The sequence below is a fragment of the Pan troglodytes genome, chromosome 16, assembly GCF_028858775.2.
Source record: "Pan troglodytes isolate AG18354 chromosome 16, NHGRI_mPanTro3-v2.0_pri, whole genome shotgun sequence".
NCBI lineage: Eukaryota > Metazoa > Chordata > Mammalia > Primates > Hominidae > Pan > Pan troglodytes.
In genome coordinates, this window is record NC_072414.2 from 47,424,780 (window position 1) to 47,452,039 (window position 27,260).

Sequence of the window (27,260 nt, forward strand, 5' to 3'; positions counted from 1 at the left end):
GCCAGGCTGGTCTCGAACTCTTGACCTCACGTGATCCACCTGCATGGGACTCCCAAAGTGCTGGGATTACAAGCCTGAGCCACCGCTCTGGACCCTTTAAGTCATTTCTAAAAGAAGTAAGTTTACTTTTTGTTCCATGGTTTACAAAATTGCAATTACACTATTTTCTAAACTGTTTTCATCTAAGGAGTATTTCCCACACCTTTAAATTGTATTTGGGCTGATTTTTAATAGCTTTTTTGACTGAAATTCCGCCCTCAGCGTAAAAGGTTAAAAATTATGAATTAACGCCCGCGCGGTGGGTCACGCCTGTAATCCCAGCACTCTGGGAGGCCGAAGTGGGCGGATCACGAGGTCAGGAGTCCGAGACCAGCCTGGCCGACACGGTGAGACACCCCCCCCCCCACCCCCGGTCGCCGTCTCTACTAAAAATACAAAATTTAGCTGGGCGTGGTGGCGGGCGCCTGTAATCCCAGATACTCGGGAGGCTGAGGCAGGAGAATCGTTTGAAACTGGAAGGCAGAGGTTGCAGTGAGCCGAGATCGCGCCACTGCACTCCAGCCTGGCAACAAGAGCGAAACCCTCCCTCAAAAAAAAAAAAATAATAATAATGAATTAAAATAATACCCTCACCATCTCCATCTTCTGCTATATGACCTGAACTCAGAAAATAAAAGTAAACCATTCACACTGGATGTGTGTGATAAATATCCCCTGAGACGTGTGGGACCCAATATGATTCTAATCTTAAAAGATACGATGCAGTAATAGCGATATTTCAAGCACTATCCTGTAGATTGGAGGAGACAAATCTAAAATTCATAGTACTATATAGTTAGCTATTCTAACTACAAGAATGCCCAACTGTGTTTTTCAATAAAAGTAGAGCAGAACAGTGCAAACTTCACCACTCAACAAAATACCTTACTTGGTGCTCCCAATAGTGCTAAACATAAACAACGCGTACAAGGCACTGCATGGGACAGCTGCAAATGAGGACAAATCGATTAGGGAGACCAAAGCTAAAGGAGGCCACTGGAACTGGAGAAGGATATGGAGAGGTATTTGATCATCATCAGGCTGGCGTGCGAGCGGAAGTCTCCGGGCATTATTTAATATTTAATCTTTCTATTCCTGACATCACGGGGGCTCAAATGTCATCAAAAGACAGGCTGGCATTAAACCCGGCAGGGTGACGCACATAACATCTTACCATATGGATTTTCATCAGTCCACACCGACAAGCACCTCAAAGCCTGCCCAGTGAAGGAAGAAGGGTGGCCCAGGCCGTCAGCTCTCCCACCCTTGGCGCGCAGTTCGGTATAGCACTCGGGGTTTGGAGGCTGCAAGACCACCGGACCGGACGCCCCAGGGTCGGCTCGGGCCTCCGGAGCTGTGGACTCGCGCACGGCCCGATGAGGTCGCCCGTGCGGCCGCTGACACCAGGCGTTAAGTCCCCGCCCGAGCAGCCCCAGCCTAGGAGGCGGACCCCGCCACTGCTCCTCTACTGAGCCGAGCGTGTCGGCCAGGGACTCAGACAGTCGGCACAAACCCCCTCCCGGGGTCTAAGCCCGCCTAGTACAGTACCTGAAGGGGCAGCGCCACCTCCGCCCGATTGTGCTGGCTGCCCCAGTGGCGGCGGTCACAGCTCGGGCGCCAATGACGCCTCTTATAAAAACAACCTGCTCGCAGGCGTCTGCAGCCGGCAGGCGGTGACCGGCTGGGCGCCGCAGTGCATGCCGGGACGCGTAGTCCCGCCTGCGCCTCCTGCCCGGCAGCGGTGAAGAGAAGAACTACCACTCCCGAAGAGGAGCGCAGGCCGCCGCCGGGCGGCTGCGGGAAGCTGGGCCAGGCGGCCGCAGATCCCCACAACATCCGGGAGCCGGCGACCACTTCCAGTTGCTATGGTTACGAGTTGCAACCTCCAAAAAGAATTCGTGGTTTCACCCGGGAAAACAGCTCCCCGGATTAAACGGATAGGTTTACACATACTGATCCACCCAGCTATTCATCTTCTGTTTGCTGCTTTAATTGGGTGCGGTTAAAAGGCCACGTCCCTAGGCGTTCACCGGCTTTCTTGCCATCTGCTGCATGAAAACTGATTTTGCCGAAAAAATTAACAAAGAAGATAGCGAAAATGACAGACCGCGACCGGGTGAGTTTAGGCAGAGGGCTAGATGTTTGGCAATGTTGGTATTCGCTAGTATAATTTGAGGCACCACCTACTCCTACCACCCCCAACCCCACAACCCCGAAAAGCACTTTACAAGGCAACTACTGAGCTTTTACATTTACACTTGTAAATGCACGTTTCCTTAAGTCCGAATAGCCTCTGAAGGTGTAAAGACCATCGGGATTGTATGCATTCATACCCTACTGTTGCAAACTGTTCAGTGATGGTTTTGAACAAGAAAAACGTACTTTGTTAATTGTATACTTATTTAAATTGCACTTTGTCAAAGAAGAGAGTTGTTTTGAAAAAGGATTTGGTGGCCGGGCGCCGGGGCTCAACGCCTGTAATCCCAGCAATTTGGGAGGCCTAGGCGGGCGGATCACCTGAGGTCAGGAGTTCGAGACCAGCCTGACCTACATGGTGAAACTCCGTCTCTACTAAATACAAAAAATTAGCCAGGAGAGGTGGCGCGCGCCTGTAATCCCAGCTACTTGGGAGGCTGAGGCAGGAGAATTGCTTGAACCTGGGAGGCAGAGGTTGCAGTGAGCCGAGATTGCGCCACTGAACTGCAGCCTGGGCAACAAGAGCAAAACTCCGTCTCAAAAAAAAAAAATCTTACATTTATATTCACTCTTTACAGAAGCAATAAAAAGTTTAGGTTTCATTCTCTGTCCCCTAATTGTGGTAAAAGTAAATAAATAAATGGAAAAATTAATAATAAACGTAAACATTAGCAAGGAAGACGGTGGGCCTGAGCAGAGACGAAAGAGTGCCTCAAAATTAGACCTTTTTTATTTTTTATTTTTGCTTTTCTATTAACTATATTCAACATCAACAGTGACATCAAAAAATCTTAATTTTATAATTACAGCTTCTGCGATGGGCATTATTAATCAATGGCTTGTTTTCATTTATCTTTTTAAATGTATATGTATCTATACCAAAGGACTTCGAAAGGTCAAAGTGGTCTGGCTTTCTCTAACTGAAAATTAAATTACTAAGAAAGCTAATACCAGCTACTGGTAGATTTTTATACCTTTCAAGCCACTTTCACAGGCCAATTTTAAGACGTAATTTCTTCTGAAAAATCATTTACAATTTTAATTAACCTTTTTATCATTTAATAAAAGTTGATGACATGTGGCAGATAATTTGAACTCATCCTTTTATTATTCTTTGTATTGGCTGTTTGTTTCGTTCTTAACTATAGTCAGTTTGAACTCCACATTTTAAGAATATCAGGTTTGAAGAAGGTGAAACCCATATTAGAAAACTGCAGTGGTTGTCTATGATGTAAAGTATAAAGCAATGGGCCTTTTGTTTCTGAATCTATAAACATTTGTGAATTATCCTGGAAATCTAAAAAATTTTTAATTTAAGATTTAGCTTTTCCAGATTTTATGGTACTAATTATGCCAACAAAATTTATCAGCTAATTTGTCTTCTGTTTTTACTAGATTTCGTTTTCTGCATTATGTTTTGAGCCAAAGCTGATCGAAATTCTAGAACCAGTAGTAAAGAGGGTCATTTGATAACAAGAAGAGTTCTCAGCTGGGCGCGGTGGCTCATGCCTATAATCCCAGCATTTAAGGCCCAGTACTCTGGGAGGCCGAGGCAGGCGAATCGCCTGAGTTCAAGAGTTCGAGACCAGCCTGACCAACATGGAGAAACACTATCTCTACTAAAAACACAAAATTAGCCGGGCGTGGTGACGCATGCCTATAATCCCAGCTACTCGGGTGGCTGAGGCAAGAGAATCGCTTGAATCCCGGAGGCGGAGGTTGCAGTGAGCCAAGATCACGCCACTGCACTCCAGCCTAGGCAACAAGAGCGAAACTCCATCTCAAAAAATAAAAAACTAAAAAAGAGTTCTCAGTGACTGAAGGAGATAGTATTAACAACAACAACAACAAAATCTACAAGTTGCCCTGGGCAACCTGCTTAGGTGCCCATAAAAGTAAATTACCGTGGCACTTTTCTGCACAAGTCACAGGGCCTCCACCTTCCACCTATAAAGCTTTCCCGTGCTGAGGAAACCTAGAAAATTTAAGAAAAGCTGATCAGTTGAGATACCATCAAAATTTTAAAATTCTTATGATTTACTATTATCCAGTATCTGTGTTGTTAATATTTAAAACAAATTAATAAGCAGTATCAAAAAGAATAAACAGCAAGATCTGATGAGAATAACATTGATGACACTCAGTGAACCTGAGTTCTATTTCCAGCTTTGCCAACTACAAACTTATGAGTATTAAGTGAATATTAGCAAACCATATTATGCTAATACAAGGTCATTAACCTGTAGGTTTCAGAACTGTTTCTGGAAGATCATACATTGAGGTAAACCTGCAAAAAAGAAAATAATAAAATTTGGTGAGGCATGGTGGCTCACGACTGTAGTCCCAGCACTTTGGAAAGCTGAGGTAGGCGGATCATCAGAGGTCAGGAGTTTGGGAACAGCCTGGCCAACATGATGAAACCCCATTTCTACTAAAAACACAAAAATTAGCCAGGTGTGTTGGCAGGCACCTGTAGTCCCAGCTACTCTGGAAGCTGAGGCAGGGGAATCACTTGAACCTGGGACACAGAGGTTACAATGAGCTGCGACTGCGCCACTGCACTCCAGTTTAGGCGACAGGGCAAAACTCCATCTCAAAAAATAAAATAAAATAAAATAGTGATAAAAATTGATTCCATTTGGCCAGGCGCAGTGGCTCACACCTGTAATCCCAACACTTTGGGAAGCCGAGGCAGGTGGATCACTTGAGGTCAGGAGTCCAAAACCAGCCTGGTCATCATGGTGAAACCCCATCTCTACTAAAAATACAAAAATTAGGCTAGGCACGGTGGCTCAAGCTTGTAATTCCAGCACTTTGGGAGGCCGAGGCGGGCGGATCACCTGAGGTTGGGAGTTCGAGACCAACCTGACTAACATGGAGAAACCCCATCTCTACTAAAAATACACAATTAGCCAGGCATGGTGGTGCATGCCTGTAATCCCAGCTACTCGGGAGTCTGAGGCAGGAGAATGGCTTGAACCCAGAAGGCGGAGGTTGCGGTGAGCTGAGATTGCACCATTGCCCTCCAGCCTGGGCAACAAGAGCAAAACTCCTTCTCACAAAAAATAAATAAATAAATTTAGCTGAGCGTGGTGGCGCACGCCTTTAAGCCCAGCGATTTGGGAGGCTAAGGCAGGAGAATTGCTTGAACCCAGGAGGCAGAGGTTGCAGTAAGCCAAGATCACGCCATTGCACTCCAGACTGGGCAACAGAGTGAGACTCTGTCTCCACACACACACACAAAAAAATTGATCCCATTCATATAGTGATTCACCATTTACATCAAATTTTATTTCATTTAATCTCCACAACCATAGGAACTATGGCAGATTTTTATTTACCAGTTTTACAGATAATATACAAATAAAGGTGAAATGATAAAGTATGAGAACCTAGGTCATAGTTGCTGCCTTGTGCTACTCTTCCAATATATCACATCCAGCCCTCTTTTGCTTATGATTCTTATTAAAATAAAGCAAAACATGAAAACATAGTATACTACACTATGATTCTGCCTCAAGTTTATAAAGTTAATAAATTCTGTGGAGTTGGTAGAAGAGATCTGAGAGGTCAAATAATCCAGGCTCCACTGTTTTACAAACAAATTTTAGGCACAGAGAATCTAAGTGACTTGTCCAAGTTTAAATTGCTTTATATGTGATTCATATTTTCAGTCCCCTTATTCATGGAAAAATACTTTCAAAAACTTTAGTAGGGACACTATTCAGGTAGAACATTAATAATTGACTGAAAGCTGGACACTGTGGCATGTACCTGAAGTCCCACCTTGAGAAGCCAAGGCCTGAGGATCACTTCAGCCCAGGAGTTCCAGGTTGCAGTGCACTATTATCCCATTTGTGAACAGCCAGTGCACTCCAGCCTGGGCAACAAAGTGAGATCTCTGTCTCAAAAAAAAGAAAAAGTTGATGAAGAGTAGATTGAATATGGTTTTATAGTACTTTTAAGTTAAAAGCTGGGGATTGACATGGTAGCTTATGCCTGTAATCCCAGTGCTGTGGGAAGCCAAGGCAGGAGGATTGCTTGAGACCAGGAGTTCAAGACCAGCCTGGGCAACATAGCAAGACCTCATCCCTACAAAAAAATTATAAAAATTAAGGCTGGGCGCGGTGGTGCGCACCTATAATCCCAGCACTTTGGGAGGCCAAGGCGGGCGGATCACGAGGTCAGGAGATCGAGACCATCCTGGCTAACACGGTGAAACCCCGTCTCTACTAAAAATACAAAAAATTAGCCGGGCACGGTGGCTGGTGCCTGTAGTTCCAGCTACTCGGGAGGCTGAGGCAGGAGAATGGCGTAAACCCAGGAGGTGGAGCTTGCAGTGGGCCAAGATCGCGCCACTGCACTCCGGCCTGGGCAAAAGAGTGAGACTCCGTCTCAAAAAAAAAAAAAAAAATTATAAAAATTAGCTGGGTATGGTGGTGTGCATGTAGTCCTAGCTACTTGGGAGGGTCACTGGAATCCAGGAGTTTGAGGCTGCAGTGAACTACGATCACTACTGCACTCTAGCCTGAGTGACAGAGAAAAACTTTCTCCCTTCTCCACACCAAAACAGTTAATTAAAAGCTGCCCTTTAAGAATGTTTTTAAGGGCCGGGCATGGTGGCTCACGCCTGTAATCCCAGCACTTTGGGAGGCCAAGGCAGGCAGATCACTTGAGGTCGGGAGTTTGAGACCAGCCTGACCAACATGGAGAAACCCTGTCTCTACTAAAAATACAAAATTAGCTGGGCCTGGTGTGGCACATGCCTGTAATCCCAGCTACTCGGGAGGCTGAGGCAGGAGAATCGCTTGAACCTGGGAGGCAGAGGTTGCAGTGAGCCAAGATCGCGCCATTGCACTCCAGCCTGGGCAACAAGAGCAAAACTCCGTTTCAAAAAAAAAACCAAAAAGAATGTTTTTATGGGGAAAGCATTTTAAATCAGCTTCATTTCAACTCATTAGGACTTTTTTTATTTTTCAGCTCTAAGTACATTTAAAATATGAGTAGATATAAGATATTACATAGACAAATGCTTTTTTTTTTTTGAGACGGAGTCTTGCTCTGTCGCCCAGGCTGGAGTGCAGTGGCAGGATCGCGGCTCAAGGCAAGCTCCACCTCCCAGGTTCACGCCATTCTCCTGCCTCAGCCTCCTGAGTAGCTGGGACTACAGGCGCCCGCCACCACACCCGGCTAATTCTTTGTATTTTTAGTAGAGACAGGGTTTCACCGCATTAGCCAGGATGGTCTGGATCTCCTGACCCTGTGATCTGCCCGCCTCAGCTTCCCAAAGTGCTGGGATTATAAGCGTGAGCCACCGCGCCAGGCCTGGTTTTTTTTTGTTTTTTTTTTGTTTTTTTTTTTTGAGACAGAGTTTCACTCTTGTTGCCCCGGCTGGAGTCAGTGAGTTGCATAATCTCGGATCACTGCAACCTTGGCCTCCCGGGTTCAAGCAATTCCCCTGCCTCAGCCTCCCGAGTAGCTGGGATTACAGGTGTGTGCCACCACGCTTGGCTAATTTTTTGTATTTTTAGTAGAGGCAGGGTTTCACCATGTTGGCCAGGCTGATCTCAGACTCCTGACCTCAGGTGATCCACCACACTCAGCCTAGAAATGTTCTTATATTTGTAATTTTCCCAACTAGAAATGCAAATGAAATTAAATTTATAAAGGATTAGTCATTGTAAGTCTTCCAAAAAAGTTAGTAAGTGAAGTCATTAACTTTTAATAGATTTTCCAGCTGGGCATGGTGGCTCACGCCTGTAATCCTCCCAGCATTTTGGGAGGTTGAGGCGGGTGGATCACCTCAGGTCAGAAGTCCGAGGCCAGCCTGGCCAACATGGTGAAACCCCATCTCTACTAAAATACAAAAATTAGCTGGGCATGGTGGCGCACGCCTGTAATCCCAGCTGCTTGGGAGGCTGAGGCATGAGAATTGCTTGAACCCAAGATGGGGAGGTTGCAGTGAGCTGAGATGGTGCCACTACACTCCAGCCTGGGCAACAGAGTGAGACTCCATCTCAAAAAAAAGAAAAACAAAACATTGATTGTTCATCTATTAACTTTTAATAGGTGAACCATCTCAAAGTGAAATTTATTAAACAAAAAGTCTATTTATACTAACAGCACTTTAGAGAATACCCAGTTTGTAATTATTCTGACATAATTATACCAGGGCTGGGTGAACGTTTATCTTACATCAATGTAAGGTTGCAGAAGAAACTTAACTATTTAAGAAAATAAGCTATCTTCAAGTACTTCTATTAGTATTGTAGCAGGACAAGCCGCAGACAAAACCCCTCAGACACCGAGTTAAAGAAGGAAGGGCTTGGCCGGGCGTGGTGGCTCACGCCTGTAATCCCGGCACTTTGGGAGGCCGAGGCAGGTGGATCACCTAAGGTCAGGAGTTGGAGACCAGCCTGGCCAACATGGTGAAACCCTGTCTCCACTAAAAATACAAAAATTAGCCAGGCGTGGTGGCAGGTGCCTGTAATCCCATCTACTCGGGAGGCTGAGGCAGGACAATCGCTTGAACCTGGAAGGCAGAGGTTGCAGTGAGCTGAGATCCTGCCATTGCACTCCAGCCTGGGGGATGAGAGTGAGACTTCATCTCAAAAAAAAAAAAAAAAAAAAAAAAGAGGGAAGGGAAGGAAGGGCTTTATTCGGCCATTCGGCAAGAATCCCGTCTCCAACAACCTAGCTCCCTGAGTGAGCAATTCCTGTCCCTCTTAAGGGCTTACAACTCTAAGGGGGTCCGCATGAGAGAGTCCTGATCGATTGAGCAAGCAGCGGGTACGTGACTGGGGGCTGCATGCACCAGTAATTAGAATGGAACAGAACAGGACGGGGATTTTCACAATGCTTTTCCATAAAATGTCTGTATTCTACAGATAACATAACCGATTAGGTCAGGGGTCGATCTTTAACTACCAGGCCCAGGGTGCGGCGCTGGGCTGTCTGCCTGTGGATTTCATTTCTGCCTTTTAGTTTTTACTTCTTCTTTCTTTGGAGGCAGAAATTGGGCATAAGACAATATGAGGGGTGGTCTTCTCCCTTAGTATTTTTGGCATTAGCATTAGAATTAAAATTAACTTCCATCTAAATCAGTACACATTTCAGTTCTTTTGTAAGTAATGCTGTGAATTAAATTTTTCTACAATAAAGTTTCTTAGGATAGAATTCACAATCAGAATTTCAGGATTCAGTCATGACATTTTTTAGAGTTTTTCATGCAGTTTGTTGGTTTTTTTAAACATTGTTATATATATAGAGAGAGAGAGAGAGAGAGAGTCTTTTGCTCTGTCACCAGGCTGGAGTGCAGTGGCGTGATCTTGGCTCACTGCAACCTCTGCCTCATGGGTCCAAGGGATCCTCTCCTGCCTCAGCCTCCCGAGTAGCTGGGACTACAGGCGCATGCCACCACAACCAGCTAATTTTTGTATTTTTAGTAGAGACGGGGTTTCACCATGTTGTCCAGGATGGTCTCAATCTCTTGACCTCATGATCCGCCCACCTTGGCCTCCCAAAGTGCTGGGATTACAGGTGTGAGCCACTGCGCCTGGACGAAACATTGTTATATTAATTTATCAGGCCATCATCAATGCAAAGTGCTTTTCAGTGCCAAAATTATGTATCATCTATATATAAAACTACATATATATTTAATTTACATATTACATTGTAGTAAATGGCACCACCATCCGCCCAAGTGTTTGTCCAGAAACCTGGAAGTTATCCTAGATCTGTCCTTTTCCCTCACCACCCACCTCCAATCAATCATGAGATCCTGTGAATTCTACTTCCAAAACATATTTCAAATTTACTCCATCGGCTGGGCGCGGTGGCTCACACCTGTAATCCCAACACTTTGGGAGGCCAAGGTAGCTGGATCACCTGAGGTCAGGAGTTTGAGACCAGTCTGGCCAACATGGTGAAACCCTGTCTCTACTAAAAATTAAAAAAAATTAGCTGGGTGTCATGGTGAGCTCCCATAATCCCAGCTAGTTGGGAGGCTGAGGCAGGAGAATTGCTTGAACCCGGGAGGCGGAGGTTGCAGTAAGCCGAGACTGCACCATTGCAGTCCAGCCTGGATGACAGAGCGAGACTCTGTCTCAAAAAACAAACACACAAAACAAAACAAAACAAACACACAAAACAAAACAAACAAATTTGCTCCATCTCCATGCTACCACCTACTATATATTGTCATCATTACTCACATGGACTACTGCAGCTCCTCACCACATTCACACAGGCCCTAACAACAGCCAAAGTAATTTTACTAGAATTATATTACCTCATGTCACTCCTCTCCTTAAAACCCTTCAATAGTTTTTCATTGCTTTTACAATAAAGATTCAGATTTTAAACACAGTCAACAAAACCCTAAGAGATCTAACCCCTGGCTCTCTATTCTGATCTCATGATATTTTCACCCTAATTTACTTGACTTTTGCCATACTTTATCCCCACCCCTATCTTTTACTTCCTTGCCTTATAGTCAATCTTAGATTGAATGGTACTTCAGTGGAATGGCTTTCCCTAACCCCCAACACTAGATTAGAACCCCCATTCTGTCTTCATTAATATCTTGTATTTTTTTTTCTTCATAGCAGTTATCACAATTGTAATTATTCAGTTAGCTATGTAATTAGTTATTTAATGGCTGCCCACATACCCAGGCTAACCCTGGATGTTTATCTTGTCCCTTTCTCACTCTAAAATCAAGCTGTACTTCCTCTTCTAACTATGACTTTTACAGATTTTTTCCCTATGATTTACAGATTTTTAAATAAATTCTCATAGTTCTAGTACAGAATGTTTAAAAAGGTAACTTAGCATATTTTTGACAACTTTGCTCTGTGTACAGGTGTATGTGATTTTAAGGGTAGTCTTCAACGTCAAGAGAAGAGACCACCAAACAGGCTTTGTGTGAGCAATAAAGCTTTTTAATCACCTGGGTGGAGGCGGGCTGAGTCCGAAAAGACAGTCAGCGCGAAGGGAGATAGGGGTGGGGCCGTTTTATAGGATTTGGGTAGGTAATGGAAAATTACAGTCGAAGGGGGTTCAGGGGCAGGGGTCACAAGGTGCTCAGTAGGGGAGGTTCTGAGCCAGGAGAAGGAATTTCACAAGGTAATGTCATCAGTTAAGGCAGGAACCGGCCATTTTCACTTCTTTTGTGATTCTTCACTTGCTTCAGGCCATCTGGATGTACACGTGCAGGTCACTAGGGATATGATGGCTTAGCTTGGGCTCAGAGGCCTGACATTCAATGCCCTCAAGAGAACAGAATTCCTGAAAAAGGGAAGTGGGTGGGACTGAATTAAATTTTATTTTTTTCAGAACTTTATAATGGAGAATGATTTTATGTGTTTATCTTTTAGGATAAGAAAAGTACTTCACCTTCAAATTCAGACACAGAAATGAAATCTGAACAACTGCCTCCTTGTGTGAACCCTGGCAATCCTGTGTTTTCATGTATGTTGGATCCAAAGACACTCCAGACAGCCACCTCACTATCAAAACCTCAAATGATTATGTATAAAACCAATTCAAGTCATTATGGTGAATTTCTACCTATTCCACAGTTTTTCCCCTGCAATTATACTCCAAAGGAGCAAGTATTTTCAAGCCATATCAGAGCAACTGGATTTTATCAAAATAACACTCTAAATACTGCACCTGACAGAACCAGAACTCTTGATTTTCCTAATATTCAACACACTCTATGAAAATATATTCCTTTGTATATTGAAGAGAAAATATACTCGGGAAAAATGAGTGTTAAATCTAAGGGTAGAATACCTAATAAAGAAGATAAAAAGTTTTGAATCAATTTTTAAAATAAGTTAAAGTATTTCAACTGATAACTACATGACAGTGACTTTTTAAATGAAAATATGTTCAAAACAGCAAAATAAAAGGTAGAAAGTGTTTTAGTCCATGTAATCCAAAAGCTTCAAAAGCCTTTCATATTTTAGTTACTTATCTATTGAGTATACTTATCAAGACAAAGGAACACAGGAGCTGTAAGGAAAAAAAAATTGATTTAAGGAAGCTTCTGACCAACAATTTCACACTTTTTTTTTTTTTTTTGAGTTGGAGTCTCGCTCTGTCGCCCAGGTTAGAGTGCAGTGGTTGCTCACTGCGACCTCCGCCTCCCAGGTTCAAGCGATTTTCCTGCCTCAGCCTCCTGAGTAGCTGGGATTACAGGCACTCGCCACTACACCCAGCTAATTTTTTGTATTTTTAGTAGAGACGGGGTTTCACCCTGTTAGCTAGGATGGTCTCAATTTCCTGACCTGGTGATCCGCCTGCCTCGGCCACCCAAAGTGCTGAGATTACAGGTGTGAGTCACTGTGCCCAGCCAACACACTTATATTTTTTATTTTTGGAGAAATGGTTTCACCTTATCTCAGCCAAGCTGGAATGCAGTGGCATGATCATGGTTCACTGCAACCTCGGACTCCTGGGCTCAAACCATCCCCCACCTCAGCCTCTCGACTAGCTGGGACTACAGGCACCAACAACCATGCCCCTAGGTAATTTGTGGGGGGGGTGTGTGTGTGTGTAGATGGAGTCTCACTGTGTTGCCCAGGCTGATCTCAAACTCCTGTCCTCAACCAGTCATCCTGCCTCGGCCTCCCAAAGTGTTGGGATTACAGGAGTGAGCCACACTGCCCAGCCAATTTCCCACTTTTAACATTGTGTTAGTTCCCACTGCTAGGCTGGTGGAAGAGAGAACTTGTAATTTATTGATTGATTTAGCAAATATTTTTTGAACGCAGACTGATGGCAGACTGTACTATGCAAATAGAGATACAGAAATAAAAGACAGTGATTTTTGTTTTAATTAACAATATTGGCCGGGTGCGGTGGCTCACGCCTGTAATCCCAGCACATTGGGAGCCCGGGGCTGGTGGATCACATGAGGTCAGGAGTTTAAGACCGACTGGCCTGGCCAAAATGGTGAAACCCCATCTCAACTAAGATACAAAAAAATTAGCTGGGCATGGCGGCGGGTGCCTGTAATCCCAGCTACTTTGGGAGGCTGAGGCAGGAGAATCACTTGAATCTGGGAGGTGGAGGTTGCAGTGAGCCAAGATCACGCCATTGCACTCCAACCTGGGCAACAAGAGCAAAACTCTGTCTCAAAAAAAAAGAATAAAAAAAAGTATTTTGGGAGAATGAGATTAGCAAATTAATATGTGATAATTTTTGTAATGTAAAGTAGGCAGTATGCACAGGCCTTTCAGACAGACACAGAATTGCTCAAATTGAGACCAGAGAGATCAGGAGAAGTGTCCTGGAGAAGATAAAGCTAAATCAAAAGAAGGCTATTCTAGGGAGAAGAAACTATATGGATAAAAGTACAAAGATGTGAGACAATGTGGTATATTTTTATAAATGCAATTAATTTTATATATCTTCAACACAGTGTGAGCAGTGGCAGGTGACAGGCTACACAATTCTTTAAAATCTTTGATTCTACTGCACACACAGATTTATTTCAGCTGCCATCTGTTTAAACCATATGTTGATAATTGGGTCTGAGTATCTTTCTGGAAAAAAAAAATCATTGTTATTTTCCCCTGTTGGTTTCAGTTCAGGATATTACCATCAATTAGAAAGAATAAATTTGTGAGTCATAAGGGGATTATAAAAGTTGAATCTTCTAATCATAAAATTTGCTTGATGTAAGGAAACAGCTCAAACTCTGCAGACTCATCAACTTCTTCCAAATACCCCCCCCAAAACTGATATTTGGTAATGGCACAAGCAAGAAGAAAAATTAATTTTTTTCACTTCCTCAAAACATCAAATAGTGGGGCACTGCACAAGATGTCCAAGTGAATTATGCAATAACATTTTAGTTTATTAGCCTGTTCTTGCAGTATAAACCATACAAACCATTTTCCCCCTTCACTGCAGGTGCCCAATTCATGGCAAGTGAATTTACCTTTTTATATGTAGAATCTAGATACTAACCTAAAATTCCTACCTATGGCAGTGGTGCACTGTTCGGTCATTTTTGTTGTTGCTAAATTCTCAGGATTGGCCGGGCACGGTGGCTTACACCTGTAATCCCAGCATTTTGGGAGGCTGAGGCGGGCGGATCACTTGAGGTCAGGAGGTCGAGACCAGCCTAGCCAACATGACAAAACCCCGTCTCTACTAAAAATACAAAAAATTAGCCAGGCATGGTGGTGTGTGCCTATAGTCCCAGCTACTTAGGAGGCTGCGGCAGGAGAATCGCTTGAACCCAGGAGGCAGAGGTTGCAGTGAGCCAAGATCACACCACTGCACTGCAGCCTGGGCAACAGAGTGAGACTATCTCAAAAAAAAAAAAAAAAAAAAAATTCTCAGGATACTCCAGGCACAGTGGCTCACACTTAAAATCCCAGCACTTTTGAGAGGCCGAGGTGGTCCGATTACAGGAAGCCAGGAGTTCAAGGCAAGCCTGGGCAACATGGTGAGACCACATCTCTACTAAAAATACAAAATGCTTAGCCAGGCATGGTGGTGCATGCCTGTAATCCCAGCTACTCCAGAGGCTGAGGCACAAGAATCTCTTCAACCTCGGAGGTGGAGGTTGCAGTGAGCTGAGATCACGCCACTGCACTCCAACCTGAGTGACAGAGGGAGACTTCATCTAAAAAATAATAAAATTATCAGGATAAGTAGCTGAAAATCAAGCATATCATCTGGAATTTCATTATATACACAGTCATTCAGTGCCTCTTAAAGTCCCAGGACTGGCTGGGCATGGTGGCTCACGCCTGTAATCCCAGTACTTCGGGAGGCTGAGGCAGGCAGATCACCTGAGGTCAGGAGTTCAAGACCAGCCTGACCAATATGGAGAAACCCCATCTCCACTAAAAATACAAAAAAAATTAGCTGGCATGGTGGCGCATGCCTGTAATCCCAGCTACTTGGGAGTCTGAGGCAGAAGAATCTCTTGAACCCCAGAGGCGGAGGTTGCGGTGAGCCGATATCACGCCATTGCACTCCAGCCTGGGCAACAAGAGGGAAACTCCATCTCAAAAAAATGTATAATAATAATAATAATAATAAAGGTCCCAGGACTATACTAGGCACTAGAAGCTAGTCCTAATGGAGTTTAGATTCTAATGAATCCCAGCAGGAGAAAACAGACCAAAAAGCATGTATAAATACATATTTTTATATATTTACAAATAAAAATACACATAATATATACATAAATAACATGATAACATACATAGGTAACTATGTAAATATATATGGCTACATGTATAGAACATGCCAAGTGATAAGTGTTATGGGAAAAAACATAAAATAGAGTTAGGAGGAAAGTGAGTACTTCAGCAAGGAGTTACTTTAGGTAGGTGGAAAGGGAAGGTTTCTGATAAGGAGATGTCTGACCACACCCTCTAAAGGAGGTTAAGAGAACATCTGAGGAAAGTCAAGTTGATGTAAGGCAACTGAATATACAACTTGAATTCAAGGGAGTAGCCCAAATTGAAGATAATCACTTGCAACATGTTATTTAAAATGATTAAACCAGATAAGACTACAAAGTGTAGGTAGAAAACAGACCTGAGGACTATGCTTTAGGGAAAACCACCATTTAGAGGTCAAGGCAAAGAACAAGAAGAAACAAATGAGACCAAGAAGGAGTGACTAGTGAAGAAAGAGGAAATTAGAAGACTGTGAGGCCTGGAAGCCCAGCTTGTTTCAAGGAGAGGGAATGACCCAGCAGTGTGAAATTATCTTGGGAGATATAGCATATGAATTGAGAACTGACCTTTGATTAGGTCATGGATGACTTCAAACAGAATTATTTCAACAAGGCCAGGCTCGAAGGCTCACACCTGTAATCCCAGCACTTTGGGAGGCTGAGGTGGGCAGATCGCCTGAGGTCAGGCGTTTGAGACCAACCTGGCCAACATGGTGAAACTCCGTCTCTACTAAAAATACAAAAATTAGCCCGGTGTGATGGTGGAAGCCTGTAATCCCAGCTACTCGGGAGGCTGAGGCAGGAGAATCGCTTGAATCCAGGAGGCAGAGTTTGCAATGAGCCAAGATCACGACATTGCACTCCAGCCTGGGTGACGAGCAAAACTCCGTCTCAAAAATAAATAAATAAATAAATAAATAAATGTATTCCTCTCTACAACAAGAAGTGGTAGAGAGGAAAACTTTATTGGAATAAGAAAGAACAGAAAAACTCAAAACTAATTTTAAGTAGTTTTGCTGCACACTGAACAGATAAATGGGGCAATAGCTAGATGTAGAGCCAAAAGTTTTTTTTTTTTTTAAGATATGATATAATATAGCATATTTTGTATTCTTTTTGAGTCAGGGTCTCCCTCTGTCACCCAGGCTGGAGCGCAGTGACACAAGCACAGCTCACTGTAACCTCAACCTCAACCTTGACTTCCCCGGCTCAAGCGATTTTCCAACCTCAGCCTCCCAAGTAGCTAGGACTACAGTCATGCACCACCATGCCTGGCTAACTTTTTTTCTATTTTTTGTAGAGATGGGGGTCTCGCTATGTTGCTTAGGTTAGTCTTGGACTCCTGGGCTCAAGTTATCTTCCCACCTCCTCCCAAGTGCTGGGATTATAGGCATAACCCACCGCCTCCCAAAGTGTTGGGATTATGGGTGTGAGCCACCATGCTGACCAGAGTATTTGTATTCTGATTAGAACACATTTTGAGAACTGCTGACCTACAGCAATCAGATGTAAATATAGCTGAAGATATCTAGAGAGTAATGTTAGTCCTTAATATGGACTAAAAAAGCTAAAGTAAAGCCAGCGCGGTGGCTCACACCTGCAATCTCAGCACTTTGGGAGGCTAAGGCCGGTGGATCACTTAAGATCAGGAGTGCGAGACCAGGCTGGCCAATATGGTGAAATGCTGTCTCTATTAAAAAATACAAAAATAGGCCAGGCACAGTGTCTCACACCTGTAATCCCAACATTTTGGGAGGCCAAGGTGGGCAAATCGCCAGAGGTCGGGAGTTTTGAGACCAGCCTGGCCAACATAGTGAAAAGCCATCTCTACTAAAAATACCAAAATTAGCCGGGCATGGTGGCGCATGCCTGCAATCTCAGCTACTTGGGAGGCTGAGGCAGGAGAATCACTTGAACCCAGGAGGTGGAGGTTGCAATAAGCCTACATCACACTACTGCACTCTAGCCTGGGTGACAAAGCAAGACTCTGTCACACACACAAAAGAGACTATTAGGTCATGGGGACACCATACTCTTGAATAAATTAAAGTTGTTAATACAGAAGTGAGTTAGTTATTGCAGGACTGGGTTTAGTTATAAAAGAGGGGAGTTCAGCCCCCTTTTCCTTTCCTTTCTTCTTGCATGCTGTCTTACTATGTGATACATTCTGCCATGTTATCATATAGCAAGAAGGTCTTCACCAGATGCATGTAGTCCCTTAATCTTGACCGCCCAGCATGCAGAACCATGAACCAAATAAATCTCTGTCCTTTATAAATTCCCTAGTCTGTGGTATTCTGATACAGCAGTGGAAAATGAAGTAAGGCACCTACTTTTTCCCTAGATGGCATGTGCAAAATCCTTTGCCCTTATTTCCCACATGGATGAAATTTGTTGGAAAGCACTTGGCTTGCTAGTAATTAAGAGGTCTCTCCTTGACCAAACTCTAGATAGGCTCCTGTGAACCACTTTTTTGACTAGGCCCCATCCTTGCACCTTGCTCTTTATCCAGGCTAGAGTGCAGTGACACGATCTCAGCTCACTGCAACCTCTGTCTCCCAGGTTCAAGCGATTCTCCTGCCTCAGCCTCCTGAGTACCTGGGATTACAGGCATGCGCCACCATGCCCAGCTAAGTTTTGTATTTTTAGTAGAGACAGGGTTTCACCATGTTGGTCAGGCTGGTCTCCAACTCCTGACCTCATCATCCGCCTGCCTCAGCCTCCCAAAGTGCTGGGAATACAGGCGTGAGACCCCGTGCCCGGCTGTACCTTGCTTTTTTTTTGGAGGTGGAGTTTTGCTCTTGTTGCCCAGGCTGCTGGAGTGCAATGGCACATTCTCGGCTCACCACAACCGTCACCTCCCAGGTTCAAGCAATTCTCCTGCCTCAGCCTCCTGAGTAGCTGGGATTACAGGCATGTGCCACCACACCTGGCTAATTTTGTATTGTTAGTAGAGATGGGGTTTCTCCATGTTGGTCAGGCTGATCTTGAACTCCTGACCTCAGGTGATCCGCCCACCTCAGCCTCCCAAAGTGCTGGGATTACAGGCGTGAGCCATCACGCTCAGCCACATACCTTGCTCTTAAGAGCCCAGTCATGGCAAGAATCCTGCCAAGTTCCTTTAGCCAGAATCCCCACCATCAATATCTGATCACCCTTGATATTTGACCAGATTCCTCATTCCCTACCACCCCCCCGGTGATAACTGATCAACGTGGCCTGTCTTCAGCAAGAATCCTGTTAGGTCAATTTAACCAGAATTCCTCTAACCCCTAATGTTTTCTCTTGGTAATTTTCCATCCACTGACCACCTTCATTACCCAACCTACTCCTTGGCTATAAACCCCTACTTGTCCATGCCATATTTGGAACTGAGCCTAGTTCTTTTTCATTTTTTATTCTCAGGCCTCACAGGAATGAAAAGAACTGAGCCTCGTTCCATGCTGAGGTCTCTTTTTCCTTATTATAAGTTACTGAGTAAAAGCATTTTTTTTCACTTTACTGTTCAACTCTGATTTTCTTCTACACTAGGGAACCAAGACAGAATAGGTTTATATAACACTAAACTATTAGACAATATCTCTGTATTAGGACTAATATTTTGACCTCTGTCAGCAAAGAGCTAACGTGTGGAAAATAAAAATCATCCCAAACCTGGTGTAGGACAGAACCCTTTTGCTTGATGTAATTCACAACCTCTTTCTGGGATGTGTTAAATAAAATGTATGGAAGGCCACTGATTTGGACTGAACCTCTTGCACTAGTGTAACTGCCCAATGGGTTGACCTTGCCTGCTGCCTAGACAGAGCCAATTTATCAAGACAGGGGAACTGCAATAGAGACAGAGTAATTCACACAGAGCCAGCTATGCAGGAGACCAGCGTTTTATTACTAATCAAATCAGACTGCCCAAGCATTTGGGAATCAGAGTTTTTAAGGACAACTTGGTGGGTGGGGGGAAGCCAGTGAGCCAGGAGTGCTGATTGGTTAGGTAGATGAAATCAATAGGAATTGAAGCTGTCCTCTTACACTGAGTCAGTTCCTGGGTGGAAGTCACAAGATGGGTTGAGCCAGTTTATTGAGCTAGGTGGTGCCAGCTGATCCAGCAAGTGCAGGGTCTGCAAAATATCTCAAGCACTGATCTTAGGAGCAGTTTAGTGAGGGTCAGAATCTTGTAACTTCCAACGGCATGACTCCTAAACCATAATTTCTAATCTTGTGGCTAATTTCTTAGTCCTACAAAGGCAGTCTAATCCCCAGGCAGGAAGGAAAAGGTTTTGGAGAAACGTTGTTATCATCTTTGTTTCCAACTATAATCTATAAACTAAGTTCCTCCCAAAGTTAGTTCAGCCTATGCACAGGAAGGAACAAGGACAGCTTAAAGGTTAGAACCAAGATGGAGTCTGTTAGGTTAGCTCTCTTTCACTGTCTCAGTCATTGTCCTGCCTCAGACTCCCGAGTAGCTGGGATTACAGGTGCTTGCCACCATGTCCGGCTAATTTTTGTATTTTTAGTGGAGCTGGGATTGGCCAGGCTGGTCTCGAACCCCTGACCTCAGGTGATCCGCCCATCTCAGCCTCCCAAAGTGCTGGAATTACAGGCATGAGCCACTGAGCCTGGCCCAAAATTTAGTTGTTTATCTAATCTTCTAATAAATCATGAGAGAGAAGATAGCCAAATACCCAAACAGGCCCCTTTTAGCTGGCAGGATAGGGAAGTCCTCACTGTTTTAACTCTTGCAAGGAAAGTGATCTGAAGTTACATCAACCAACCCACTTTTTGTATTATGCTGTTTCTTGTTCCTGCTTCAGCTACCCTATAAATACCAATTGTTTTTGTAACCCCCAAAGGGGTTTACTCTGCCTGCTGCCTAGACAGAGCCAATTTATTAAGACACGGAAATTGCAACAGAGAAAGAGTAATTCACACAGAACCAGCTGTGCAGAAGACCAGAGTTTTGTTTTTGTTTTTGTTTTTTTGTTTTGAGACAGTCTCGCTCTGTCGCCCAGGCTGGAGTGCAGTGGCCCGATCTCAGCTCACTGCAACCTCTGCCTCCTGGGTTCAAGCAATTCTCTGCCTCAGCCTCCCAAGTGGCTGGGATTACAGGTGCCCACCACCACACCCGGCTGATTTTTTTGTTTTTTTAGTAGAGACGGGGTTTCACCATCTTGGCCAGGCTGTTCTTGAACTCCTGGCCTCGTGATCCACTCGCCTTAGCCTCCCAAAGTGCTGGGATTACAGGCGTGAGCCACCGCGCCCAGCCAGGGAGCAGAGTTTTTAAAGATAACTTGGTGGGTGAGGTGAAGCCGGTGAGCCAGGAGTGGCTCACTGGTTAGAGATGAAATTAAAGAGTTGGAGCTGTTTTCTTGTGCTAAGTTAGTTCCTGGGTGGGGGGGCCACAAGATTAGATGAGTCAGTTTATTGATCTGGGTGGTGCCGGCTGATTCATTAAGTGCAGGGTCTGCAAAATATTGTAAGCACTGATCTTAGGAGCAGTTTAGGGAGGGTCAGAATTTTGTAGCCTCCAGCAGTATGACTTCTTTTTTTTTTTGAGATGGAGTTTCGCTCTTGTTGTCCAGGCTGGAGTGCAATGGCGCCACCTCAGCTCACCGCAACCTCCGCCTCCCGGGTTCAAGGGATTCTCCTGCCTCAGCCTCCCGAGTAGCTGGGATTACAGGCAAGCACCACCAGGTCCAGCTAATTTTGTATTTTTAGTACAGACAGGGTGTCTCCATGTTGGTCAGGCTGGTCTCGAACTCCCGACCTCAGGTGATCCACCCGCCTCGGCCTCCCAAAGTGCTGGGATTACAGGCTTGAGCCACTGTGCCCAGCCTCTTTCACTGTCTTAATCATAATTTTGCAAAGGCCATTTTATTCTGCCACCTCCAGCAGTGTCTCTTCTAAATCTTTATATAAGATGCTGCTTGATTCATGAGTCACTGATAAAGGCCAATTAGACCTTTAAACTAAATTTGTTAGGCCAGGCGCGGGGGGTCTTGCCTATAATCCCAGCACTTTGGGAGGCTGAGGCAGGCAGACCACTTGAGGTCAGGAGTTCGAGACGAGCCTGGCCAACATGGTAAAACCCCATCTCTACTAAAAATACAAAAATTAGCCAGATGTGGTGGCACGCACCTGTAATCCCAGCTACTTGGAAGGCTGAGGCAGGAGAATTGCTTGAACCCAGGAGACGGAGGTTGCAGTGAGCCGAGATTGCACCACTGCACTAAAGCCTGGGTTACAGAGCCAGACTACATCTCAAAAATAAATAAATAAGGCCGGGCGCGGTGGCTCATGCCTGTAATCCCTGCACTTTGGGAGGCCGAGGCGGGTGGATCACCTGAGGTCAGCAGTTCGAGACCAACCTGGCCAACATGATGAAACCCTGTCTCTACTAAAAATACAAAAAATTAATCAGGCGTGGTGGTGCCTGTAATCTCAGCTACTCAGGAGGCCTGAGGCAGGAGAATCCCTTGAACCTGGGAGGTGGAGGATGCAGTGAGCTATGATCAGGCCACTGCTCTCCAGCCTGGGCAACAAGAGTGAAACTCTGTCTCAAGAAAAAAAAAAAAAAAGGCTGGGCGTGGTGGCTCACACCTGTAATCCAGCACTTTGGGAGGCCAAGGCGGGTGGATCACGAAATCAGGAGATTGAGACCATCCTGGCTAACATGGTGAAACCCCGTCTCTACTAAAAATGCAAAAAATTAGTCAGGCGTGGTGGCAGGCGCCTGTAGTCCCATCTACTCGGGAGGCTAAGGCAGGAGAATGGCCTGAACCCAGGAGGCAGAGCTTGCAGTGAGCCGAGATAGCGCCATTGCACTCCAGCCTGGGCAACAGAGGGAGACTTCCTCCGTCTCAAAAAAAAAAAAAAAACCTTTAAAATTTAATTAGAGAATTACAGTAACTACAAGCAAAAGGGAAGCTGTGCTATTGTGCTTAACACTTGCATAATCCCAGTGATACAACACAAATGATGGTGCAGTCCAATACCAATACCATAATATTCCAGGTTAATATCTTACACTTTGCTGTCTTTTCTCCCCCTTGTCTACTTGGAGGTACTAGAAAACTATTTCACTCGAAAATTTATCTTCACCAGATAGTGTTATGAAATATGATCAGTTTTCAGGTGCACAGCCTATAAATGAAGTTGAATATAAGGTTTTCTAAACAGTTGTTTTATAATAGGCTGAACTGGTCTAATCTTGAACAACAAGCATTAGAGAAGTATTAAACAAAAAAATAAGGTTCTGTGCAGTTGGAAACAAACGGAAAACCTGTCAATATTTATTATACCAAAGTCAACCATTCAGTCAATTAAATGGTATATTAATACAAACAAAAGTTACTTATAAATCTTTTATTTTAAAATTCTACCTTGTTAAAAATTAATCAGTAAGTGTCCTGGTAACTATACCAAAACATATTTTGTTACAAGGGCAAGCTTAATTCAGTAACACAAAAAAATATACATATGTATTAATATGAAGAAATAAGGAATTAAAATAGATTCTTATTTAGATTTACTTATTCAGAAATGATTCAAGTCAAACAGTTTATTTTCTATAGATTTATAATATTTTGCCCTCAACAGAACTAAAGTGCTAAACAGAAAGCGATTCTGTACAACTGGCCATAATATGTACAAAGATGCCTCCAGTTGTTTTTAAAAAACTTATAACAATACTTAGTTACTTCTAATAGTCATTAAGATTTTAGTTCTGTTCCTTGAATTACATTCCGAATCTTCTCAGCATCAATTTGTACAATTTTGTTGGATGGATCAATCTTAAGTGCCGCTTCATAATCCTGTAGGCCTGTGTTTATATAGCAATGATGATTAATACAATAAATATTTTATTAGCACTTCTTTTATCTAGACAATAGTTGTTTAAAATAAAAATAACCACTAGTAGCATGGTTCAGAACAAGTACCAAGTTTTAAATTAGATTCCCATCTTTTTTTTTTGAGACAGAGTCTCCTTCTGTTGCCCAGGCGGGAGTGCAGTGGCATGATCTCGGCTCACTGCAAGCTATGCCTCCTGGGTTCACACCATTCTTCTACCTCAGCCTCCCGAGTAGCTGGGACTACAGGCACCTGCCACCACACCTGGCTAATTTTTTGTATTTTTAGTAGAGATGGGGTTTCACCGTGTTAGCCAGGATGGCCTCGATCTCCTGACCTCATGATCCACCCACCTTGGCCTCCCAAAGTGCTGGGATTACAACAGGTGTGAGCCACTGTGCCCGGCCCCTAAATCTATTTAAAATAAAATAAAATAAATGCTATATTTTCTGTATACATAGAGCTAAATTACAGACCTTAATACAATCTAACAAATATAAGCAATGTGCATGCACTATGGTGGATCAGTTATTTCCGAGCTTAGGTGTGTGTATACACACACACACACACACACACAAATACATACATACATACAAGGTATGACCGAAGAAGCTCTCTGAGATAAATATCCATGATATCTCAAATCATTTATATATTTTATCTTTTTTTTTTTTTTTTTTTGGAGACAGAGTCTTGCTCTGTCACCCAGGCTGTAGCGCAGTGGCGTGAACTTGGCTCACTGCAAGCTCTGCCTTCCGGGTTCACGCCATTCTCCAGCCTCAGTCTCCCGAGTAGCTGGGACTACAGGCGCCCGCCACCACACCTGGCTAATTTTGTTTTTGTATTTTTAGTAGAGACGGGGTTTCACCGTGTTAGCCCGGATGGTCTTGATCTCCTGACCTTGTGATCCACCTGCTTCGGCCTCCCAAAGTGCTGAGATTACAGGCATAAGCCACCACACCCAGCCTATCATGTATTTTTTTTTTTTTAAGAGACAGGGTCTCACTATGTTGCCCAAGCTGGTCTCAAACTCCTGGCCTCAAGCCATCCTTCCACCTCAGCCTCCCCAGTTCCTGGGATTATAGGCGTGAAGCACCACACCCAGCATTTATCACACATGTTTCTATGAAGAGTTGTCTGGTAATATAGCTTTTTTTTTTTTTGAGAAGGAGTTTCGCTGTTGTTGCCCAGGCTGGAGTGCAATGACATGATCTCGGCTCACCGCAATCTCCGCCTCCCGGGTTCAAGGGATTCTCCTGCCTCAGCCTCCCAAGTAGCTGGGATTACAGGCATGTGCCACTACGCCAAGCTAATTTTGTGTTTTTAGTAGAGGGTTTCTCCATGTTGGTCAGGCTGGTCTCGAACTCCCGACCTCAGGTGATCCACCCGCCTCTGCCTCCCAAAGTGCTGGGATTACAGGCATGAGCCTCTGCACCCAGCTAATATAGCATTTTTCTAGACTGAAACTTGTTGTTTACACTTATTTTAATTCTCTTCTACAATGAATTTTTTAAATATAATTTAGAAATCATGTATTGTCAGATATACTGCAGACATTACTAAGAATAAATTAAATGCTAAAAATATTTTAAAATGGAGTCCTTAAAAGTCACGATCTTAAATAATTCCAATGACATTTTTTTCAGAGTATAACTTGGGACTTAAACCATTTCTATCAATTCCTTACCTTCTACATACAATTCTAGTTGACAGAATGCTGTTCCACGTCGTACATGTGCCTTCATTCTTGCATTAGCATTGTCTGTAACAGGTGGCATCAATAATTCCAGTGCCTTATAAAATATATATAATTATTACAAGAAAGTTATAATTTCTTAATTTAAACAAGCAAAAGGCTGGGCATGGTGGCTCACGCCTGTAATCCCAACACTTGGGGAGGCCGAGGTAGGTGGATCACCTGAAGTCAGGATTTTGAGACCAGCCTGGCCAACATGGCGAAACCCCGTCTCTACTGAAAAAAAATACAAAAATTATCTGGCTGTGGTGGTGCACACCTGTAGTCCTAGCTACTTGGGAGGCTGAGGCAGGAGAATTGCTTGAACCAGGGAGGCAGAGCTTGCAGAGAGCCGAGATCGCGCCACTGCACTCCAGCCTGGGTGACAGAGCGAGAATCCGTCTCAAAAAAAACAAAAACAAAAACAAAAAACAAACAAGCAAAAACATGGTAAAAATTCTAATTTTAAAATAAGCCTCGGGTGGGCCTGGTGGCTCACGCCTGTAATTCCAGCACTTTCGGAGGCTGAGGTGGGCAGATCACCCAAAGTCAGGAGCTTGAGGCCAGCCTGGCCAACATGGCAAAACCCTGTCTCTACTAAAAATACAAAAACTAGCCAGATGTGGTAGCGGGCACCTGTAATCCCGGCTCCTCAGGAGGCTGAGGCAGGAGAATCACTTGAATCCGGGAGGCAGGGGTTGCAATAAGCCAAGAACGCACCACTGCACTCCAGCCTGGTGACAGAGTGAGACTTTGTCTCACACAAACACACACACACACAAAAGGCCTCGGCCGGGTGTGGTGGCTCATGCCTGTAATCCCAGCACAAAAACAAATAATTATTATCAGGTTTTCCAGAAGAGATATGTTGAACAACTTAAGGAATTTTTCAGTTGTTCCTATATGGGATTAATACCCCTCCAAGGTTATTATTCAGCTTATCATTTCACATCTCCACAGCTTTATTTTTACCAGTAGGAATTATTAAATAGCATTTGTGGGATTTTGTATTCAGATTGGGTGATTCAGCTTATTCATTCATTCAACAAATATTTGTTTGCATTGTGAGAGTCAAAGAAAAACTGGATCATAAAAGTAGTATGATATCAAAGTGATGAAGACTTGGTTGTGTCCTCCATATCCTCAATCTCAAGAAGCTACCTAAGAGATTTTGCACATGATATGCCCTTAAAACAAGTTATCTTGACATGGAAAAAAGAAAAAGCTGTAGAAGTTCAAGACATACACACGAAATATTAGTAATGGAAAGTAGAATATACTAAGTTACCCTGCAAATGAGAAAATGATTGTAGAGATATCTGGGCTGGGTGCCGGGCGCGGTGGCTCACGTCTGTAATCCCAGCTCTCAGGGAGGCAGAGGCGGGAGGATAGCTTGAGCCCAGGAGTTCGAGAACTGCCTGTGCAATATAGCGAGACCCACTGAGCCCGGCCAGTAACAGCTGATTTTTAATCTAACTAACTATTCATAGAAGTCACAAAAAAACACCAGTTCCTTGTCCATTAGTAAAAAATCAGTTAAAAAAAAAAAAGATTCAATAAGAAAGACAATCTTTAAAATCTTTGCATCTCAATTATTTCAATTGAACAGAAAAAGATCATCATTTAAACCAATTAATAGAAGGATATATTTAAAGCACCATATATCATACATAGCTATCCATACCTTAGAAGAATCTTCAATAGCCTTGTGTAAGTTTTTTAGTTTTAGGTGGCAAGCAGCCCGGTTCAAATACAATAGTGGCATCTTATTATTTAGTCTTATGGCTAAATTATATGCATTGATAGCTGCCAAATAGTTTTCTGTTGCAAACAATTTGCTAATGAGACAAAAACAGAGAAGAAAAACAATTTAACATTGAAACAGAAACACAGAAATAATATCTAATTGTATTTGACAAAGAGGATGGCTTACCTCTTTTTGCATTCTCTTTAGGGTAAACGTTGGCTGCACTGAATCCATCTCTTTTCACATATACCAGCCTGTCATTTGAATGGAATGGACCTCACTCCCACCTCCAAGGGTAGACATTAGTAATTTAAGCCAGTAGGCATATTTGCATTATTTTTGCTCCAGTAATTGCCTCAGGGATGGGCTCGTGTGACCTATATTGTTCTATTTAGGATGAAGCCTGTGGGTTGGTTTCAAAGTTGAAGAATGAAAAGTTGGGCAAATTTCTCCCCCTGCTGGATATAAGTGAAGAAGTC

The 27,260-nt window shown here is 43.7% G+C and overlaps 3 protein-coding genes across 19 annotated transcripts in view; 1 reads left to right on the forward strand and 2 right to left on the reverse strand.

Annotated features, from left to right (window-relative positions):
• Window positions 1–1,897, reverse strand: part of CCPG1 (cell cycle progression 1) — a 91,705-nt gene extending 89,808 nt beyond the window's left edge. For all 9 annotated transcript variants that reach the window (XR_010151338.1, XR_010151336.1, XR_010151339.1 and 6 more), the window contains exon 1: window positions 1,588–1,897. The gene's annotated coding sequence lies outside the window, so the exon portion shown is untranslated. The remainder of the gene's footprint in view (window positions 1–1,587) is intronic.
• PIERCE2 (piercer of microtubule wall 2) lies at window positions 1,862–12,067 on the forward strand. Its single transcript, XM_003314680.6, has 2 exons — window positions 1,862–2,155; window positions 11,616–12,067. The coding sequence occupies exons 1-2, from the start codon at window positions 2,138–2,140 to the stop codon at window positions 11,961–11,963; spliced, it is 366 nt and encodes a 121-aa protein (XP_003314728.1). The 5' UTR covers window positions 1,862–2,137; the 3' UTR covers window positions 11,964–12,067.
• Window positions 4,140–27,260, reverse strand: part of DNAAF4 (dynein axonemal assembly factor 4) — an 86,690-nt gene continuing 63,569 nt past the window's right edge. For 2 of the 9 annotated variants that reach the window (XM_063793989.1, XM_054666751.2), the window contains 3 exons: window positions 26,719–26,872; window positions 24,987–25,092; window positions 22,719–23,270 (listed from right to left, as the gene is read on the reverse strand). In XM_063793989.1, the coding sequence (XP_063650059.1) occupies window positions 23,161–23,270; window positions 24,987–25,092; window positions 26,719–26,872 (370 nt within the window). In that variant the 3' untranslated portion in view covers window positions 22,719–23,160. Of the gene's footprint in view, window positions 4,211–11,163; window positions 11,527–22,718; window positions 23,271–24,986; window positions 25,093–26,718; window positions 26,873–27,084; window positions 27,185–27,260 lie in introns of those variants that run through there. The other 7 variants (XR_674497.5, XM_009428982.5, XR_674496.5 and 4 more) reach the window with 7 other exon arrangements.